Source organism: Sorex araneus, chromosome 3, assembly GCF_027595985.1.
Source record: "Sorex araneus isolate mSorAra2 chromosome 3, mSorAra2.pri, whole genome shotgun sequence".
NCBI lineage: Eukaryota > Metazoa > Chordata > Mammalia > Eulipotyphla > Soricidae > Sorex > Sorex araneus.
The window spans coordinates 201,979,357-202,001,811 of record NC_073304.1 but is presented as its reverse complement, the minus strand read 5'-3'; the positions used below and the strand labels follow the sequence as shown (position 1 = coordinate 202,001,811).

Here is a 22,455-nt window from a genome sequence, read left to right as displayed (position 1 = left end):
AATAATGGGGTTTCATGCATACATTCTAATCCCACACCCCCCACCACCGTCTGCTTCCTTTCACCATTCTCTCAGGATACCCACCCTTACACCCCCCCCAAATCAAACTCCCCACCCTTGCCATGGCAAGCTTCCTGCCATAGTAAGCTCGGTTCATAGACCAGCAGAATTATTATTTTAGGTTAAAAGTGTTTTAGATTAGACTTTATATTCTATGGGTATAAAACACACTTTGATAAGTCAAAGCCAAATAACATAAAGTAGGGTAAAAAGATGAAATCTTCCCTATCATGTTTCAAACTCAGAAAGAGAGTAAACAGTATAAGTCCTGGTCTAAAAGAGCAGAGCAGCTTCCCAAAGGGGACACTATACCTTGTCTTCATCATACAGAGATGTGTGACCTGCCTCGGGGAATGTGGGGCTTTGGGGTGGAGAGTCACAGAAACAGCCCATCACTTCATCAAAGATCCTGAAAAATACCAGTGAAACACCCACCATGAAAACCCAGGTGGCTAAAACCCTAAGAGGCAGGAAACTAGTGCTGCCATCGCCAGCCCCTCTAAAAGAATAATTCATCTCACCCTGTGTGCAAGAGCCAATTGAATAGAATCACCAGTGGCTAGAGGTGACATGCAAAATTTCAGCAAGTGGCAGAAATTAGGAGGATGGATTGTTTAAACTTTAATAAACCATATATATTTTTTTCTTTTTTAAAAAAGAATGATCTAAAGCTTCTTTGTTTTGCCTCTTTCCCCCCACATGTAAGATATGAGCACTGCTGTCATCATCGGTCTTAAAGTAACAGAAAGAGCCTGGGACTGGAGCAGTGACAGACCAATGTAATTACCCCTCCCCCTAGGGTAATGCATCAGTATACATCAAGAGATAGATGCTGAATGCATTTAATCAAAAGATGTATCGTCTCTGGTGGGGCTCACTCTAGTGTTGTGTTTAATTTCTCCTGACATTTCACTCATCACAGAGCAGACAGCTTCTTCTGTTAGCTCCTAAGCAAAGATGCTTTTTGTTTCTTTTTTTTCCCCCCCTGACCTGACTCATAAAACAAGTAGAGGTTTGTAAAGTCTGAGTAGTGGAAATAGAAGGATACATCCCCCTTTAAGTATACATCCAGCAAGAAGCAAACGAACTTCCTCTTCTTATCTGGTCCATGACTACTCTGGGGATCTTTATTCATTTGGCCAGAATCTCAGACTACAAAACAGAGATGCCCATGGCTTTCTGTACAGACCTAAACCCCTGGTGTCTTACCTGACAAAATCTTCGAAAGTCCGGAAAGAGACCATTCCACCCATCCGCTGGCATGGGGGAGTGAACGAATTGTCCAACAGCACGTCACTGACACTAGCGACGTGAGTCATGCCGTAGTGGTTGAGGTTGGAGGAGAAGGACATTCTAAATGATAATTCAATTGAGTTCATTAGACAAGGAGGTTGAAAGCAAGGACTGGGAAAGTAACAATAGAAAAAGAAGCTATCTGAAAACTCTTAAGTGGGGCCAGGCTGCAGAACAGATTTGGGTTTTTGGTTGTCTTTTTTTTTAACCCATTAGGGAAAACCTATCTTTCCAGATTCACATTAACTCTTTCATTTGAATTTCCAATACACAAATTACATATTCACCACCCCCAATTTCTCTAAAGGCAAATGTAAGGACTGTCAGGAAATTTCATGGCAGTTCAAATACAAAGATAGGGTAATGTATCTAATGCATGACTAGCACAAAAGGGTTAAAAACCATCCTGTATCCTCTACTTCCCTAAAACTTTCCCTCTTTAAAAAAAAGCCAAGTAACTTTTAATGATGCAGTACTTAAGACATTTTTCTCTAGCAATTAAAATAAAGCATTCACATATAAATGCATGTGTAACAACTCTTAAGTTACTTGGTATAGTAAATCATTATTATAAAAGCATTATTTATTCTATGGAATCAGTCAACAAAAGGAATTTTATTGAGGCATTTATTTTTTCCTTTAGCAGACTGACAACTATTTGGAAAACAGCCCCTCTCTTTATAGTAATGTTACCCCCAAACTGCAAAATTTCCTATTTATATTTAAATACTTATAGACCAATATAAACATTATCTTCATCAAAAGACCTTTGTTCCCAGCAAGCTAAGGAGGGCAGGGCATGGATTTTAAAGTATGTGTAATCATGACATCCAGGGGCTAAATGGAGATGCTTGAAGAGAACTGAAGTGATTTGTTCAATCTAAAAACACAAGGAATCTATGTATTCCTGATGCACCTCACCAGCATGGTCGCATAAACACTACTGTGCTTCTGAATGTCCTGTCGATCAGAACTGCCTGACAGGAAGGTCTGTGCTAAAGGATGCCTCTAGAACGTGTCCGATTCTTATCAGCACACTGATCTGAGGCAAGTTCAGAGCAAGGCAAAAGCACCTGAACACTGCAGAGTGCCTCAAAAGCCTCCCTGAAGTGCAGCGCCTACAGTGCTGCAGGGGAGAGGACCGGCAACGTGGCCTTGAGAGCTGGGTGCACACTGTACTCTATTGTTAACTGCAATTACAAAAAGCAACGGAGATTTTTATATAGAATGGAAGTGCTGCTCACACAGACTACAGAGACTGACACTCCATGTTTTTATTCTTTTAGCAAATAATGGCTATGAAAGAGGAACTTTATCTTTTGATAATACTGGGGGGTGGAAGGGGGGTGGGACGGGGGTAGAAAGGCAAACGGGAGAGGAAATCATGAATCCATGAATGAAGCAAACAAATGAAACACACATCAAGCGCATCTTACACATGGTGCTCACTAGAAACTAAGGATTCAGAGTCATATGGACTCAGAAATGCTACCACCAGCCTCTTTAAAATCACAAAATATTGCTTATTAAAGAAGCAAGTTCATGAGGTATCATATCTTGGTTCCAAATAACTCTTAAGGGGAACTCCTCTGAGTAAGCTAACAAGCTATGCTGGTGGCAAACATGAGGTTAAATATCTTTTCCACTCATCTGAATCCCATGGGAAATAGCTGCTGTTCAGCTGCCCTTGGTACATGGGTCAGGATAGCTAAAAGAAAGGGAAAAATGAACCAAGCCCACTCTCCAAGGACAGACAAAAGGACCACACAATAGCTCCCTTTTTCATCTTCCATCCAAATTGGACTCTACAACCTTTAATCAGTTTTGATTACTTAATATTTAAAGGAAGAGAGGCAAAATAAACATAAGCCTATAAATATTTCAATATGTAATTGATCATCTATGAAGGGCTCAACTCCAACTTATTACTGCTTTGGTGTTTTGTGGATTCAATTTCAATCAGAATATCAGCTAGCCTCTCACACTTGCCCTGAATTACCAAGCTTTGCTCAAGAGCAGGAGGAACTTCAACTAAAGTATCACTTGTGTGACATTGGCCAGGAATCCCCTTCACAGGACTATACACATCAAAATTTAAACACACATTTTCCATGTCAATCTTATTATAGACCCAAAAGAAAACTTGACTTTCATATCACTTTAACACTTTTATCACTTTAGAAAAATAGCAAACAATCTGATAAAACATGAAATCAGCTATTTCTGCATTTGCACTCCTTTGTAAGGAGAAGCAAATTAAGGAAACTGAAACCACTATAGACAACTTGTTGGAATAGGAGTGATCTTAAAGATTTCTCCTCTAAGGCCCCAAACTAGATGGAGAACTTAGCAAAAGATATTTCCAGTCAAGCTGAACATCAGTTGAAAAGCTTCCCTATCACATACATATAGGAGGGAGCTTTTCCATAGGAAGCTTCTCAGATAGAGAAGTTTTTTTGTTTGTTTGTTTATTTGTTTTTGAACAGCTGACGACATGTTTTCCAAATAAAAGGATACTTTAGCATGTGCAAAGGGGAGCTCAGCACTCCTCAGCAGAAGAAAATATTGGCTTGTCAAGTATCATGGGATTTCCCACCCCCTTGATTTCACTACTCAAAGTTACTACCCCCAGAAAGGTGCTTTTAATTGGAAAAGAAACTAAACATACGGTACCTGTTTAGCGTGGGGATGTTCCCTCTGTAATTAAACAACCACAGTTAGTTACTGATTGGTTAGAGAAAGTCATAATAAAGGAACTGTCAGAGCAGATACAGACAAGAAGCGAGGAGCTCCAATTCGGCAGCTCCTGCATTCCACAGACATAATCAAGTGCTTAGGACCCTTCCACCCCCAGGGTGCCTCCTTAGAGGTCTGCCTCCTGACCTACCTCTCCACAGCAGCTGTGGATGGAAAGAGTCAGATATATTCACCACAGATTATTTTCTTATACCTCTATTACAATAATTTATAGTAGTGATAATAAATAGGTTTGTGAAAATCAATGAAAGCAATGATATGGTATATTATCTTAAGCTTCAACGTGAAATATTATTCTTGACAAGATGCTTAGAGAATCTTCTTTCTAGTTTCTATCTTACTTAAAATATAGTAAGAGGGGGGTCTAGAGAAGTTGCTTCCACAACTTTTAGTGCCTCAATTGTCTTTCAATGATAAGGGTACAAACTCTTCTCCAAAGGAAAGAACTTCAGGAATCTAGGATCCCAGTGACTTTTGTTTGTTTGTTTGTTTGTTTGTTTGTTTGTTTTAGGGTCATACTCGGTAATGCTCAGGGATCACTCCTGGTGGGGCTTGGGGACCCATATGGCATACTAGGGATCAAATCTGGGTTGGCCATGTGTAAGCAATACTATCCTCTGGCCCATGCTGCTGGGATGGGCCATGTTCTTCCTTCCATAGACTGGAGTGGGGGCTGCAGAATTAGCAGTGGTACTTGAGGAGAGGCACTCTACTCTGGAAATCTAAAGGAACTAAAATTCAAGCGGAATGTAACTTCAAAATAATTATTTAAGTAAAATGAGGTTAGGATAATGACTTTTTAAAAGTTGCTACACATTTCACAAGGACATGGTGGTCAGGCTAAGCTAACTCAGAAGGAGAAAGACAAAAACCTGATGATCTCACTCGTAGGTGGTATATAGGAAACAAAAGCACATAAAGTCAAACAAAAAATCTACCTTTGGGGGAAAAAAAGAAGGAAAGACAAGACAAAGAAAACTAACCTTGAGCTCTGGTCACAGAACTGAGGTTACTGAGTAACTGAGGTTACTAAGGGTGGGACAGGGGTGGGAACGGGTTGAAAGGGCCCAGTGGATGATGGTGGCAGGATACTGTCAATTTGGTGGTGGCATGGTGTGGTCACATGGTGATACTAGGGCTGAGCAGATGGCCCAGTGGGCTGGAGCAAGTACTTTGCATGCAGAAGTCATGGGTTCCAACCCTAGAACCATACAGTTCTCCAAGCATTCTTGCGTGTGGCCCCTCTCTTCACACTAGCATCAAGTGAGGAGCAGCCCCCAATCACCACCATATGTGGCCCCAAAATAAATGTAAAAAACACATACACACATTTATTCCTAAAACAAATAAATTTTAGAATATGTACAGTTGCAATAAGCTTAAAAAACCTGGGCCTCTCACAAATGAACCTTCCGTCCAATCGACTCATCTTGGATTGTGCCAGCAGCATGAAAGAAAGACCAAGGTAAGAATGGAAACTTGCCAGGAAGTCTACATTATCTTTGGTCTGCTGCTGCCACTTTTTCTTTTTAACAAACAGTACATCTGGCAATGGTAGGGCCAGTGGTGTTTGGGGGGCTGCAAGGATCGTAACTGGTGGTGATGGGAAGAGATGGGGGCATGCTGCAGTGCTGGAACTCAGGACTCTGCATATGCTAGGCATGTGCTCTACTACATGAGCCATCTCCCAGGCTCCACCAACTCTTCACTTTTTTAGTATAGAAGCAGGAAATCAGTGCCAGCAGTAGCGCTGTCTGGGCCCCCTGGGCTGCAGGGAGCTGTCCAGCTCTGGCAGGCTGCAGCCACAGTGTGAGCAATGAAAAATGCCTATGCACTGTGGCCAGTGCAACCCTCAGGGAGTGTGTGTATGCAAGCACCACAACTGCAAAAGTTTGAGACCCCAGCAAGCTCTACAATCAAGTACATAAGCACCACTACCAAGTGTGCAAGCACCATAACAAAGTGTGTAAGCACCACAACCAAGAGTGTTTCTGAATCCTTGGTCATTCATTGCCGCAACAAGAACAACAGAAAGGGATGGGAGGAAATTGATGTCAGTCATTTCAACTAAAAACAAGCAAACAAACAACAACAATAAGCCCCCCCTTATTTTCATTGTTAAATGGGCAAAGTTCTATTTATCACTCACAATCTAGAAGTACTGTTGGGGGCTGATTGGCTGATATCTTAACCTTCTAACACTCTTTTATCTGCGATTAATCATTGTTTTCTGGCACACAGAAGACTTAACAGGCAGAACATAGTGGGTGGTGCTGATGATATGTGAGGAGGAGGAGAGAGGGAGGAAAATGATGCACTTTCCGCGGCAGTGAAAGGAGCAGAATAGACTGAGCTGGCCATATAAATAAAACGCTGTGACATACCACTGCACACAAACTGTATACCTCATGTGATTTGTGAGTAGCTATACTCCTTGCATCAAACCTGTATCACAGAGTGAATTCTTTGGACTGCAAAAGCAACCCCTAAGCACAAAATCCTGCACCCTTGCTATTGGATTCTTTGAGCCTCTCACTCAGGGGAAGGGTTTCATTTTCCAAGACATCCTTGGTTATAATGCACCTGGCCCTCATCAACAAACAAAAAGCATACGTAATTCCTGGAAGGGGCCAGGGCAGGAGAGGGTAGCTAAGCAAACAAACAAACTGCAGATGCTATTGAGAATATCAGAAAGTCCTTCTAAGACAGAAAGAACTGTGAAAGAAGTGAGCTACCTGCACAGTCTCATACTGCAAACCCCAGTTAAGAGAGAACCCTAGGACCATGGCAATCTCAGGCTTCATCCATCCACATTTCTAGAATTTAGAAAACCAGTAGACTCTCCCTCAACTCTCACACAATTTCATAAACTAATCACATGGTCTCATTGCTTCTGAAGTTAGATGCTAAGCCTTTTGGGGAGTCTTCACAGTGTATAAGGCCCAAGTTTTCAGTAGAAACGGGCCTGAACTGAAATGAACATAACCAACAGAAAGCCAGTCCTTCTCCATCAGTAATTTTCAAGCTCTCATAGGGAGCCCCCTGCTGCTTTGTTTGTGGAATTGTGTACCATCTACGCAGTATGGGGTAAGAACAAAAAACTCCCAACATCTCCAGTGTTTTAAAGGAATCAATCATGTAAGAGCTAAGTTTAGAGGCAGTTTATCTTCTTTGGTGGAATAAGAATCTGTAAGGCTGTAGGAGAAATCGATGAACAGGAAAAGAAAGATAAACTATTACCAGGTAAATACTTAGCCATGTCCATAATCATCGTTTATAAATTTTCTTATTCTATTCAGGAACCATTAGATCAATTTAAGAATATAACCAGTATGGCATATTGCACACAATAGGAAACTATGTTCATGGTTTGTACAAAAATAAACAGGCAAGGAAGAAAACATATATGATATATGACCAAACATTCCATGATTTAGTTAAAAATAAAACAAAATCTACTTTTTTCTTTCCATTATGCGGGGGGGATGGTAGTCAAGCTGTGCAATTCCTGAGAAGGCAATCAACTGCATCTTCAAATACAGAAAGAGGACATAAATTCACTTCTCATAAGACACTATTTAGGCTATTCAAAGCACTTATCCTACTAAATCTCCATTCACAAAGTTTTGATAAGTATCATTTGAAGGAATCATTTTCCTTCCGGTAGATTAGCTCCATTTTACAGATTTGAAAAGAGAAAAACCAAAGGGGATACTTTCTAAGACCGTAGTTCAATATGCTACGTTAAACCAGACTCTAATTTTGGCATTTTATCATCTCAGTTCCTGAGGCTAGCATTTCACATCAATATAGAATAAATTTAAAGGAGGACAAGAGAAATCCTATGAATTCTGAGATTCTTGGCATTAAGTCACCTCTGATTTTATTGATCTGCCTGGCTAGAATGGCTGGAGAGCCTGCTGCAATATGAATGCAAAGTCAGAGTTGCTGCCTGCTAGCTGAACCCTCTTTATTTAAGGTACACTGACTTCTCTGGCAGTCACAAGTTCCATGAGCCCTTCCAGCTGAATTTTATTTTGCTAGCTGGCCTGGACAGTATCTTTTATCATATATAAAATGATCTCAATTTTTTTTACCTTCTTCTCCCTCTAACTTGAAGAAGACTATATGAAAATGATGAGGATGCATGCAAACAAGCCACGGCTGCAGCAAGCTGTGACTGAGAGCCAGTGAGTCTGTGACTGAGGGCGAATCTTTTGAAATCAGGAAGCAAAGCAGAATCAGAAGAGGTCAGCTAAGTAACCTACTAGCAGTCACTAACAGCAGTACCATAGGAGAATGAGCAATTTGGCTGGCTGTGACCAGTGGTGGTCTCCTTGCGTGATTATATTTCTGCAGGAGAATCCAAATCACGAGCTGTAAAACACATCTGAACCATGTATTTCTACTGGTATCTCCCCACCCCCCTCCACCTCCTTGCTGTTCAGATGCCCCGATTTCACTGCAGAGCTTCAGTTTACAATGAAATGATCACGGCTTCACTCACTCACAGCCCCTGCAAAGGCCCTTTGCTCTGCTGGAAGATTTTGTTCTTTCTGAAACAAGTTCACCAATAGAGCTCCAGCACATTACTGTTGCCTCCTGTATAATTAGCTACAAATCCACAGCACAAAACTACAGGGATTTACAGGTGCCCTGGATTCTGCTTTTCCTTCCCCCTGGAATCAGCTAGTCTTCCTTGACAGGATGGGACCTTGGGCTACCTTAATGATATATTGAGAGTTTTAAACTCGACTCTCCAATCTTCCAAGTGTAGAGTGCCAAAATAACACAGCAGAGACTAGAAGCTGAGCCCTGGATACATGAAAGCACTTTGGTAAGCACTTAAACCTGCTGAGAATCTTTTCCTCTGCCAGATGCTTGCATCTTATCAGCAGACTACCCTGAATGAAGAAAACACTGTAGAATTTTATTTATTCATAGTGCATTCTGGCCTGCTAACTATACTCAAGTGCTCCCACTGCTAAAGAGTGCTACAAGTTGGCAGATTTTTGAGTGTCTCAGTACAATCCAGATAAGGTTCTAATCTCTGGGTGTCAAGAGATTATCAGAATTGGCAAGAATAATGGAAGATTGCTGATTTCAAAACTTCTTCATTATCTTCATTAAAAAAGAGCCCAGGGGGCTGGAGAGATAATGCAGCAGGAAAGATTGCAGCTGCTGACCCAGGTTCAATCCCTGGCACCATGAATGGTGCTTCAAGCTCTGCCAGTAGTGATCTCGGAGCACAGAACCAGGAGTAAGCCCTGAGCACTGTTGGGTATAGCCTGAACACCAAACAAACAAAAATGGTGCAGACTACCCACTTCCAACTAAACATTGGAAGTACCAAGCAGCCTCTATGCAGTCATGGCCCCAATATATGTTGTTAGGGCAAAACTCAGTTAACCCCCTCCTGGATGTAAGCCATGAGGCAAGGAGAGCTCAGAAGGCCAAATTCACAAGAAGCAAATAACAGAGAAGGTTCAATGAATGCAATCTGACTAAAATATAGCATGAATTTCCGTATCAGATATTGCTAGAAATACACCCAATTTCAAGCATCATATATGTACAGAAACCAAAATAAAATAACTTCCTGTATCAATTGTGATGATTCATATTTGAACCACAGACTACAAGTGTTTAATAGTGATTTTTTTTTTACTTTTTGGGTCATACTCCATGATGCTCAGGGGTTACTCCTGGTTCTGTACTCAGAAATTACTACTAGTGGTACTTGGGGGATGATATTTATTTTATATATTTATTTATTCTGTTACTTAATATGTCCACAGCTAAGGGAAATCCTCAATGTCAAGTGATTTGATAAGCTGTCAAAAATAAAGTTATTTAGAATGATACTTCTGTGTAATAAGCTATCGGATCAGCAGCACCAGGGAGTGATAAACTAGAATTTCAGAAGGGGACAAAACCAAGACAAACATACACACAAAACATACCCTGAGCTCTAAACTGGGGCCACAGTGTAGAAAAGTCAATATAATCTGAGCTTGGAGTTAAGAATTCATACAAAACATGGGTGAAACTTATTAGAAAGCTGAGTTGATGAACACTTAGGCAAAAGAAATAAGCCTTAACAGTAATAAAAAGAGAACGTTGTCTTGATACAAACTGGCTGTCGCAACTATTTCTGCACAAGAAAATGACTGAAGAAAATATACATCTCTTTTAAAAACAACTGCAAATTAGCTACAAGTCACCTTCAAGAAATGACCATAAAAATCTCATCATCTCCAAAGGAATCCTGTACAAATAGAGACTTTAAATGTTCAGAACGTAGAGGGAAGTGTGTGTGTGTGTGTGTTTACGTGTGCGTGTACATGTACACACACACACACACACACACTCACACACTCTGACTCCACAAATAAAGTCAGGAAACTCTCCGTAGCTGCTGTTCCACAGAAGGGAATTTAAGATGAAAGAGTACAGTTATATAAATCACTTTCCTGACTGAAGCGCTAATGACTAGACTCTCTGGTGAGCAAGACCTGAGGATGCCAAATAAGTTATAACTATAGTTTCCAGCAAAAAATAAAAAAAAAAAAACAAGACTGGAAGCTAACATACCTTGACTAAATAAACCCAGCCTTGCAAGAAAGATGATGCAGAAAGTCTCAGAGATTAGAAATAAAGTGCTTGGTCAATTATTTTTCAAATAAAATTAAAGGCCTAGTAGGAGAAAAAACAGTCAAGTTATACTGGGATTCAGAGTAAATGTCAACCAAGTTTCTGTCTAGAAAACTAGTCACTAAAGATTTGTACAATACTGTACTTAATGTCAACATAACATATTGCATAATTAAAATTTTCAGAGTGAATGATCCAGGAGAAAGTTCAAAGAGTAAGTCTGTATGCTTTGCAAATGGAAGCCCCAGTTTCAACCCTCAGCACTACAGAGTGGCCGGGTACCATGACAGGGAACAATCCCTGAGTACTTCTGGGTATTGCAAAAGAAAAAAAAAAGGGGGCGGGGTCAGGGGGGTTAAGAGAGTAAATCCTGGACCAAAGAACTAGCACAATGAGCTACGCTTTGCATGTGGGAGGCCGAGGATTGTCCCCCTGGTACAATATAGTCCCTGAGAAGTGCCTGAATGACTCATGAACACCAAGTTAGGAGCAGCCCCTGAGCACCACTAGGTGGGGCCCCAAAACAAAACTAAAACTCGATCTGCAAGACCAGAATTTCACCAGTGATGCCATAGACAGCATTATCATCACAACTTAGAAAAATACTCACTTCTAAAGAATGACTGAACTGGACAAATTTAACCTACTTCGGAGAAATATCTGACTAGAAATGTGTTTTTGTTTTATAGTGTTATTTTTTGTGGTGCTCAGGGCTGGCTCCCAGCTGTGCTTAGGAAACAATGCAATGCCAGAGCCAAAACTCAGGCCTCCTGCATGCTCTATGTGTAAAATATATTCCAAACTGCAATATGAAAAGTGGGGAGGGGGTTACAGAGATAGTACAGCAGGTAAGGCACCATGCAGCTGGCCTGCAGTTGATCCCTGGCATCCCATGTGGTTTCCTTAGCCCTGCCATGACTACAGAGCCAGGACTAAGCTGTGTAGCCAAAACCAAAATAAAAGTGAGGAGGAAATCTCAATAATTATATTGAGACACATTTGATTTGTCAAATAAAATGCTGTCAAAAATTATTCTTACCCTTTTGAATATGGCCAATAGAAAGATTTAAATTATGTACTTGGCTTACATTATATTTCTCTTGGATAGCATTGGTCTAGTAGTAGTTAGCAATTCTCAATTATATATTTTGAGTTTTTTTTTTCCAAAAAAGTGATCTCCTGGGAATATCGTCTTTCTCAGCTTCTATGCAAACAGTATGCAGATTCCTCAAAAAATACATGAGTAGAACTCCCATATGACCCAATGATATTCCACTTCTTGGCATCTATCCACAAAACACAAAAACATTCATTTGAAAAGATCTATGTACACCTATGTTCATTTCAGCACTCAGAACAATGGCCAGGACATAGAAACAACCTAAATGTTGGACAGACAAATGGATAAGAAGCTATGTTATAAATACACAATGAAGTACTATGCAACTACAAGATGAAATTTTCCAATTCACTGCAATGTGGATGGAACTGGAGGCAATATTCAAAGTGAAGTTAGTTAGACAGAGGACAAATATCAAAAAATCCTACTTGTCTGTGGACTAGAGACCAAACAAGGGAGTTTGGTCTGAATGATGATAAACCCTTAGTCTTGGTTACAAAACTCAGACTACCAAGCAGTATAGGAAGAGTACATGGGCAGAAAGAAGATGTAGACTAGAAATCACATAGGGACTATGATGGTGGGTCTTGGACACTTTGGTGGTGTTGGGGTACAGTAATTTTAGACATCAATACCATGGACTTTTACACTACTGTAATCATGCTACCTAAACTACAAATTAAAAGTTAAATTATAAAAGGGAAGCAAAGTGACTTCCTGAAGCCAGGGATGAAACTCAAGGAGAAGAGCACACGCCTAGTGTGTGTGAGGCATAGGTTTCATTCTTAGCATCTCATCCCCCAACACCTCCCAGCACACCCTTCCAGCCATGAACCACACCAATGGCAAAATTCTTAAAAACTGGTCTCCTGGACTATCCAAAATGAATCAGAATTTTATGTGTTTTTAAAAACACTTCCTAGGTAATTCAGAGAATTATTAATTTAGAGTCTATTTCCAAAGTGGATGGTATGGTCTCAAAGGGGCTCTGGAGCAATGGTGGACAGCAGAAGCCTAGGTGCTACTGTGTGTATGTTTGGGAGGGGAAGGGAAAGTATTCCCCCCCCACACACACACACCAATATGATTTAAAAAAGGTAGTTTTCCAGGGGAACAAAAAGTGTTTTTTGTTCTTCTAAAAAGGGGACAGTTGGCCAAATAAGTTTGAGAGTATATGACTTAGAGATTACTGGACATAATTGTGACCCTGAGCCAAAAGGAAGAAAAAGGAATAGATGCTAGTAATGTCTTGTAACATGCCTAAAAAATAACAATAAGGATATTATGTCTACTTATTAAAAAGTAATGAAAAAAGCACAAAAGTGCTACAGTTGGGGGGAAAGTTGAAACTTAGTTCAAAACTAGTTAAAACTAAAAAGAAAACATAAGAGTTATTTTTTAAGGTGAGCAGGTCTAATGTATAACAAAGAATTTGTCCCTGGTTCCTGGGAGAGAGATTCTATATTACTGGGATTTCTCAAGAAAAAGGAGTTATTCCATTACTGATGTGTTTCTGAGTTTATGCTAGGATATGAGATAACTCAGGACAACGGCTGCTCACCAGAGAGATAAAGTCTTTGAGTAGAAGGTTAGGGCTTTGAGCTAGTTAGACCTCTGGAGAGGAGAATGAGGCTAGAGATTGAGCTGAATAAGATGGCCTATGATCCAATCAAGTGTGCCTTTGTGATGAAACCCTAATTAATTAAAAACTCTGGACAACGAAGCTCAAAGAAATGGCATATACACTGATAAGCTGGGAGAGATAACACACCCTGATTTTATGATTCACCTTAGGTGTTTCATCATCTGGTTAGTTCTGATAGTCATCCTTTGTAATAAAACTATAATAATAAATTTAGCTTTCTCCCATTGTTTTAGTGAACTACTGAGAATGGATCTTCACCAGGGCCCCTCGGAGGGGACGGGTTGCGTTTCCCTCCGTGCCCTGAGCAGAGCCTCAACAGTTGAAGATCTCCAGAACCCAACAACATCCATGCTCAAGGCCACTCTCCACACGTTCGAATGAACCTCACGCATGAAGGAACCGGCAGAGGAACCCAGATGTGCGGGTTTATACTCACAGGGTTTAGATCTCCAAGGCTGCTCGGATCAGGACTGGGCCTGATCTGGTGGGCCTCTTCCACCCAGATCCCCCATTTTCCAGTTGCTAGGCAGTCACACCCAGAAACTGCCCCCGGTGCCATGTAATACCATCAATAGCCAACATCCAGAGACTATAAAACCAAGCTCTTGGAGGCACGCGGCCACATCGAATAGCCTAGTTCTCCCTCTTCGAGAACCTGACAAGGCATCGAGAGTCTACTGCCTGCACGGGAGACTCTGGCAAGCTCCCCATGGTGTATTCATATCCCAAATACAGTAACAGGTATATACATACTTCTCGGAGAGCCTGGCAAGCTATGGAGAGTATCCCGCCTACATGGCAGAGCCTGGCAAGCTACCCGTGGAGTACTCAATATGCCAAAAACAGTAACGACAGGTCTCATTCCCCTGACCCCGAAAAAGCCTCCAATCGTTGAGAAAGACAAGTAAGGAGAGGCTGCTAAAATCTCAGGGCTGAGTGTAATAGAGACGTTACTGATGCCCACTTGAGTAAATCGATGAACAACGGGATGACAGTGATACGGTGAAACTGAGAATGGAGGGGTCACAAGAATCCCCAAATGTGTAGCTGGTTGGACAGAAGTGGGGGTAGCCTGAGAACACCATTTAGCATCTGTATGCAGAAAGGGTCTGGCAAACTTGTGAGGTCTGATCAAATTTCAGGTGATTTGTGTCAAGACTGATCTGCAGAACACTAACTGGTGTCAGAAAAAGAGCATAACTCCAAATGGCAAAAAAAAAAAAAAAGAAAAAATGTAAGAAGATAAAAAGTCTCACGAAACTTTAATTAAATTGCAAAATCACAGTAACTAAGGCTATACTCTAAGACTGAATATCTCATTCTGTGACTAAATCAGAAAATACAAGTCATAGTTCTAAACAAAAGGATTTTAGATTAAGGGAGGGGAAAGCATTTAAGCAATTCTAACTTTTTTCTGGTTGTCAGAAAAATTATTTTTATCTTTTTCCTTTATCTCTCCTTAACTTTATGTGCAAATCCAAAAATACACACAATAAAAGAGACTTTAGAAGCAACTACAGGATTACAGTTCTGTTCAAACGAGTCTCTCTATAGGGGTGCCTATATTGCAGATGTTGGGAGAGATAAGTATATAAGTTTTGAAAAAATATCAGGAATAACCAAGATTCACGCTTTTAATATGGACAAGTGACTAAGATTTCTCCCAAAAAGTTGTGAAATATTTCCCTCATTTTCCAGCTGACTTTCCCTTACAAACTGGACAGTTTCTCAAATAAAAAAGTAGGACAAGAAGGGCAATTCAGAAAGACAAGAGGAGCAATGAGGAGGGAAGGAAATCAGAAACAGCTCTGCAACCTGACTACAAATCACTGCCCAAAGGGAAGAGGAAGCAGAAAGCAGGAAGAAAGGGAGAACGTCCTGAGAATCACAAAGAGCATTAAGTATAGCATGTCATTCTTTACAATTATTCAAGGAATGCAGGAAAAAAAGAAGACCGAGTGCTGAGCCCATATGTACCATGAGCACTGTGCCGTAGGTGAAGGACAACCATTCGTTTCTAGAAAATGAGATTCTGAAATCCATGGAGGCAAAAATGTGCCAAGAGATGCTTGCTAAATCAAGGATATATGCTTTTCTCTGCCAGCCATAAGGTATTTCTGAGGTGGAGAAGCAAAGGATCTTTTGAGACAAAGAAGAGAAGGACTATTTCTGAAGATGTCTTTGCTCATCAGATGACCTCTGCTGGATCAACAGTGGCATCCAGTGGCGAAAAGTCTCAGCACAGACTTCTTTGTTTCTGGAAAGGGATTCTATTGCTTTGGGTAAAATGGTAATTCAGAACCAACCATTCATTTCTGATGTCTATAGCTAAGGATCCCCAAAGACACAGTACTTTGTAATACAAAGTGAAGAACCAAAGGCCATAAAGAGGAAATGGACAGGGGTAGTTTAAGATTGCCTATGGTATTTATATTTCCTGTGGCATCACTAAAAAGAATGAAAATACAGGATGAACATATATGTGGGGAGAATTCTTGTTTTTACTGCCTCGAAACACTTTTTTAAAATGAGCACATACGATTTTCACTTTAAAACCAAAGCAATACTGAAACAAAATTTTCGTGTGTGTGTGTGTGTGTGTGTGTTGTGCGCGTGCACACGTGTGTATGTATGTGTGTTCCTTAGAAGAAAGAATTAGCAAGGCTTAATTAGGTAATTTAATTTGAATTTAAGTTTACTTCTGAAGTATGAATTTTAAAAGCTATGTTTCAGGGTCTAGGAGGTTGCTCAAAGGGCTTGCAGTGCATGACTGGCATGCTCTGGGGCCCCAGATATGATGCCTGGAATGGCTTGGCCTCCCTAGCACCACCAGTTATAGTTCTCATGGCTCCCAGCACCGCAGGATAAGCCCTTAAAACACACACACAAATACAAACACTGAGTTTCAACTGAAAAATTCAGGTGCTTTCATAAGGGAAATAATGAAATTGGCTTAGGTGTAACTTTAATCCACAACAAAAGCAGAAAAGAAAAGCATGTCACTCAAGATAGTTTAGATTCCAATTGTTGACTTAAATTACTTTTTTTTAAAAAGTGTTCTTCAGATCAAGTTTCAGCCAGTAAAATGCTAGCAATTTATTTTTAACTGAAAAGAAAAAAAAAAAAGAAACAGATAAAAAAGAAAAGAAACAGATCCCACAGGAATAGTGCAGAGACCTCTCTTGCAAATATGGTCACAAGTTCAAATCCCTGGTGTCTCACCATCTGCATCCAGGCACTCTGCTGTCAGTAACCCCTGGCACCACAAGTGAGTCCCAATTACACCATGGTCAGGTGTGTGAGAGCCCCAGCACGAAGCACAGCAAAAAGCAGATCTGTGAGTGCCTCAACCAAAAAGCGTTTCCTCTGGGGAATATGTGTGTGAGCCCAGCAGCAACCCCAAGCCAGCAGTGTAAGCACAACTAAAGGAGAGCAAACCTCAGTGAGCACCGTGGCCAAGTGGGCAATCCCATCAGTACCATAACTAAAAATGTGAGAGCACCACAGCCAAGCCAAGTGTGTGTAATCCTGGGTCATCACAATAACAAGAAGGGAAAGAGTGTAGAAACAGAGACAACAACTTAAAAGTTAAAGATTTAAAAAAAATTTCTTTCCTTTGAAATACAAGCAAAAATGAAGGGAGGAAACCCTAAACTTTTATCTTAATTAAACCACAATTTACCTTTCCAGATCAAAGATTAAAAAAAAAAGTACCAAGAGATTCTCTTTCATGGTTTAATTGGTTCATTTTCTGTTTTACCTTTTAAGCCTTAAAAAAAGAAAAAAAAGATGCAATTGTCCTACACCTTATAGCCCTCAAATCTCCAGACAGCTTTGGCTGGCTCAGGTGCACAAATCAACTCTGACTCACCTGTTGGGATGAGAAGTGGGGAGCATGAACTGGAATTCCACCACACACGTGTTGTCCTTAAGTTGGCGGTGCTGTACACTGTTAAGTTCATAGGCAATATAAGCCCTTCGAACATAGACCTGGTTAAAAAGTAATTCTTGGTAAATATACTTCACAATCAAATGAAGAAATGGCTAGCATGGGAAAAAGACATTCTTGAAAAATTGGTTCCCTCACTACCCACAAAATGACATTCCCATTTGATATGACTTGGGAGATAGTGTTAGAGGGTTCGGCAACACTAATAACAACATGATTCACATACAAAACATTTTTAAGTGTTGCTGGACCTAAAAAACAACCTTCCAAATCACTGAAAAAAATGGTCTACTTTTGAACAACTGGGAAAACTTGCATCAGATGCAAAACAGAGGGTTTGTGGAAGTTCAAGGTTCTGTAAACACTAATTGCTTTATTCACTAGAGTTGGAGTTTTAAAACTATACGTAGCAGGCTGGAGTGATAGTACAGAAGGCAGGGCACTTGCGTTGCATGAGGCGAATCCTCACATCCCATATGGTCCCCTGAGTCTACCAGGAGGGATTCCTGAGTGCAGAACCAGGAGTAACCCCTGAGCACAGCTGAGTGTGCACCAAATATACACCCTCCCGCCCTACCCCCCAAAAAATACCCTATACCCATGACTATAAATTACCTAGCATGCATCTGGGAACCACCGGGGATCCTACAAACCTTTCATACTAACCTAAACACTATAGAAAGATGGATGCCTAGCGAAACTGAGCATACAGAACCTCATATAGCATATATCACCTCATTAGGTATGATCATTGCAACAGAAGATAAATGCAGTGAAAAAAAAGAATGGTGCTGATTCTGGGTTGCTTGAAGAGTGAAGGCGGAAGCACTGCCGTACAATTAAATTATTTTGCCATGTTGGACCTTTTAATTCTTTTTGTAATTTTGGGACCACACCGAGCAGTGCTCAGGGTTTATTCCTGGCTCATGTACCAGGACACCAGGGACTAAACCTGGCTCAGCGGCATGCAAGGCCTTACTCTCTGTACTATCTCTTCAGAGCTTATCTTGAATCATCATCTTGTTTTATTACCCCTCCATATTGCCTCAAAACAAGTTTAATGTTTTCTAGAACACTTATATCCTCCCAAACCTAGGAAAAAGCATGCAGGCATAATTTTATCTATGAATTCTCAAACACACTAACTTGATTCAGGAGCTAAACAGCAACAGTTAAGTAAGTCGGTCCAACCTCACACGCTTCACAGTCAATTGCCAAGCACATAAAATGCTACATGGGATTCTACCCACATGTGAGAAAAATAAGGAGACTTCTCATTAAATGACATGAAAGCACCGTAAAGTACTTAAGATACTTTTAAAATCGGGTATTTACTGAGTAGGATACACCCTACCCCAGAATACAAATAAGTAAATCCAAAAGAGCTGGCAATAGACTGTAGCAATGTCATATTGCATAAAACCATTTAAAACACTTCTTTTTCTCATCTTCAAAAAACATCAACTTGGCAATTTTGCAGCAGTACTCCGCAGCTACAAGTTTTGTGCTTAATGAGGTAGTGTCATAGTGGAAACAGAAAAGTCTCTGAATAAAATTATCTGAGTTGAAACGCAGATTCTTCCACTGACTATCTGTGACATTGAGAGCTTATTTGGAGGTTCTAGCAGGGGACCACATCTATTTGTACACCCTTGACCAAAGAACGGCTTGTGTCTCTCTGGGTACGGCCGACTCTTCCACTGAACATCCAGCTTTGATAGGGACTCATGCATAGAGAGGAGATAAAGGAAGGGGCAGTCACCTACCCCACCAGATCAGTCGAACCAAGCCTGGTAATTCAAAAGGGTAACATATCTCAGCCAGATCACCTTCACATCTTGTGTGACGTTGGGCAAGTGACTTAACCTTTCAGTCTTATTTTGCACGGTTATTTTTGTTTCTGGACCACACCCAGCACTGCCCAGGGCTTACTCCTGGCTCTATGCTCAGGGATCAATCCTGGTGGTGCTCAGGGGAATCTAACCCTAGTGGCTGAGTGCAAGACAAGTACATTAACCCCCTTTACTATCTCTCCATTCCTACCTTTCACAGACTTACTTTCTTCCTCCTTCGTAAAGTAATTGTAGGGTTAAAAGAGTAAAGTAAAATACAGTTCTTAAAATGTTATTATGTTCTTTCCCATGCTGAAACCATTTCCCAAGTGTTGCTTGACAATTCAGAATATAACTAAAATCTAGTTTATTTGATTCAAATCACAAAATAGTAATCATACATGTTCTGATCAGTCAGATATTTTTCACTTATTACATTACAATCCTTGGTTCATTATGAAATGGGAGAAATCAAATACCTGGAAAATAGAGACTACTGAAAAATAAAATAAAATGCTGGCAGCTACTAGGGGAAGAAAAAAAATGGAGCCCAGAAGCTCGTGATTAGTTCAGCTGATACACCTGTGTTCTCAAAGCATTTATTGTTTTAGAGGAAAAACAATGCTACTGAACCAACCTTCAGGTCAAAAAACAAAGGGCCAAAGAGGAAGTAAATCAGGTAGAAACCAAGGAAAAGGTTATGTCACATGACTATGAAAACTCACCTCCAGAGCTGCCATCCTCACGACCTGGTTGCTATGATAGAAGAAGTTTGGTAGAACATCAAAAATAGATGTTTCTGATAAGATGAGTTTCTGTAAGGTACAAAGATAAGATTAAATCATTACATCCAAATAGAACAAAGTCAATGACCAACAGCTAGCATTTGAAGCACTGAGTAAAATCTAAGAATTGTGTCTATAAATGTCACATATGAATTTAGCCTTTTTTGGATCTTAGTCACAACTTAGTTACAAAATGGGAGGAAATTTTCTTGGGAGGGTACACCTGTTGATGGTCGACTTTAATTTGGCCTAAAATATTTCCTAGATAAAAGCAAAGGCTAAAAAGACTTCAGTAGGACACATCAAGGCAGGTCTATTTAATCTTTAGCCAAATCAAATTCTACCCATATTTTTATTCTTTTCTTTAAAAAAAAAAAAAGTTAGCACTGTTATCCATTGTTCATTGATTTTCTCGAGCGGGCACCAATAATGTCTCCATTGTGAGACTTGCTGTTACTGTTTTGGCATATCAAACAATGGCCCCTGTGCAAGGATGACACGCAAAAAGAAAGTTAAGTAAAATAATTTTAGAAATTCACATTATAATGGGTATGGGATGTAGCCCAGTGACAGAGCAGACCTTCTGAATGTTTAAGTCTGGCTTTGTGCTCAGGGATCACTCCTGGTGGGTTTGGTGAAGGATATGGGGTGCCATGAACACAGGTTGACTGCATGCAAGGGAAGTACATGCCAACTGTACTATGGCCCTGGTCCCCAAATTGGGAAAAATTGTAACACTAGCCTCAGAGGGCTGTTGAAAAAATTAGAAGAGTTAATATATACAAAATTCTTAGAATAATGTATTGACTTGTGTTTATTATATGCTAATACGTGTTTATGACAATTATTATTCCTTCTGACATATATTTATATTCTACTGCTTAAAAATTGTCCTAGTACTCCAGGACAGTACTTGGATTCCAGTTGAAATGCAATATTTAAACTGTGAACCAAACAAAATATCCTTCTCCCCTATTTAGTTCACCAGAACAAAATCTGGCAGAAAGCCTAAAATATTTCTTGACTAGGGATAGCAATATTAATCTTATGCCAAAGTAGAAAAAATTGAAAGTCATTCCTGAGAAAGCAGTAGAAAAAACAGAAAGTTTTTCCTTTGAAAGTGATGTGTTTTATGGCTTTTTTTTTTTTTTTTTTTTTTTGCAGAGGTGGTGGGGTAGCACCTTACTGTGCTCAGGGGTTATTCCTGGCAGGCTCAGGGGACCATATGGGATGCTGGGAATCAAACCCAGGTCAGCTGCATGCTGAGGTATATCTCTGGCCCCAAAATGATGTTTTAAAAAAGATAACAATAGTGGTCCATTCAATTAATAGTAAGATTAGCCAGGACACTTCCACAAAATTAGTTTTATAAAGCTTAAAAGCACCGAAATTAAAAACTTAAGTAACATTACCTCTAGGAGACTAACAACTACCTATTTATATATCTGATCCAAATAACAGAAATCTATCAGTGCTCCCACTTACATTTGGCCTAAAATACTTTCTAGATAAAGGCAAAGGCTAAAGACTTCAATAAAACACATCAAGGCAGGTCTATTTGATCTTTAGCCAAATCAAATTCTACTTATAATTTTATTGTTTTTTTTTTAAAAAGTTAAGTAAAATGATTTTAGAAACTCATGTTATAATGGGTGTGGGATGTAGCTCAGTGACAGAGCAGACCTTTTGAATGTTTAAGTCTGAATGTCTAGGTTTGATCTCCAGCACCAAAATTAACTGATTACTTAATTAAATTCTGTTTGGGAGTACAAGGGACAGGAGTGCAGAGAGGGAGAGTATGTATACCTGCAGGTTTTCGATGCAAAATTGATGTCCGTACATGTCAATAGCTGACAGAAAGATGGACTCTACTTGGTTATGACGAAGCTCATATGATGGCAAATGGGAAGCAATAAGAACCTAGAGTGAGAACAAAATAAGAGGCTTAAGTTCCTGGGGGAGTTATTAGTCTAGGTTCCTAATAGGCAGGTCTGACTTTACAAAAGCAATAAATGTAAATCTGTTAGTGCAGGCATCAAAGATAAACCAGAGGACAAGTAAAAAACTTCCAGGTCCTGCAGCATACAGTCAACACCACCAAATTTTGCGTCTCAGTTGACTCTCACCATGAAGGGCCTGAGGGGCAATTTCCCATGGGGTGGGGTGGGGGTGGGAGCAAGGAGGGAAAGCAGCTTCAGTCAAGTTCCATCAGTGCATAGGATTCACCATTGCAAAGCTTCAAGTCTTGGGGACTGCGTGACTATTTAATTGGGAATCAGATCTGGCAGGACGCAGCTGTGGAGGCTACGGAGGCAGCAGAGCTGGTCTTGTGCAAGTCTGAAGTAGAAAGACTATGAAAA

The 22,455-nt window shown here is 40.2% G+C and overlaps 1 protein-coding gene across 9 annotated transcripts in view; it reads right to left on the bottom strand.

The window, feature by feature from the left end:
• ACACA (acetyl-CoA carboxylase alpha) overlaps positions 1-22,455 on the bottom strand; it is a 322,844-nt gene that overhangs the window by 125,940 nt on the left and 174,449 nt on the right. For 8 of the 9 annotated variants that reach the window (XM_055130189.1, XM_004608595.2, XM_055130193.1 and 5 more), the window contains 6 exons: positions 21,902-22,015; positions 20,036-20,125; positions 17,401-17,519; positions 4,027-4,050; positions 1,270-1,413; positions 373-469 (listed from right to left, as the gene is read on the bottom strand). In XM_055130189.1, coding sequence (XP_054986164.1) covers positions 373-469; positions 1,270-1,413; positions 4,027-4,050; positions 17,401-17,519; positions 20,036-20,125; positions 21,902-22,015 — 588 coding nt within the window. The remainder of the gene's footprint in view (positions 1-372; positions 470-1,269; positions 1,414-4,026; positions 4,051-17,400; positions 17,520-20,035; positions 20,126-21,901; positions 22,016-22,455) is intronic. The other variant, XM_055130190.1, reaches the window with a different exon arrangement.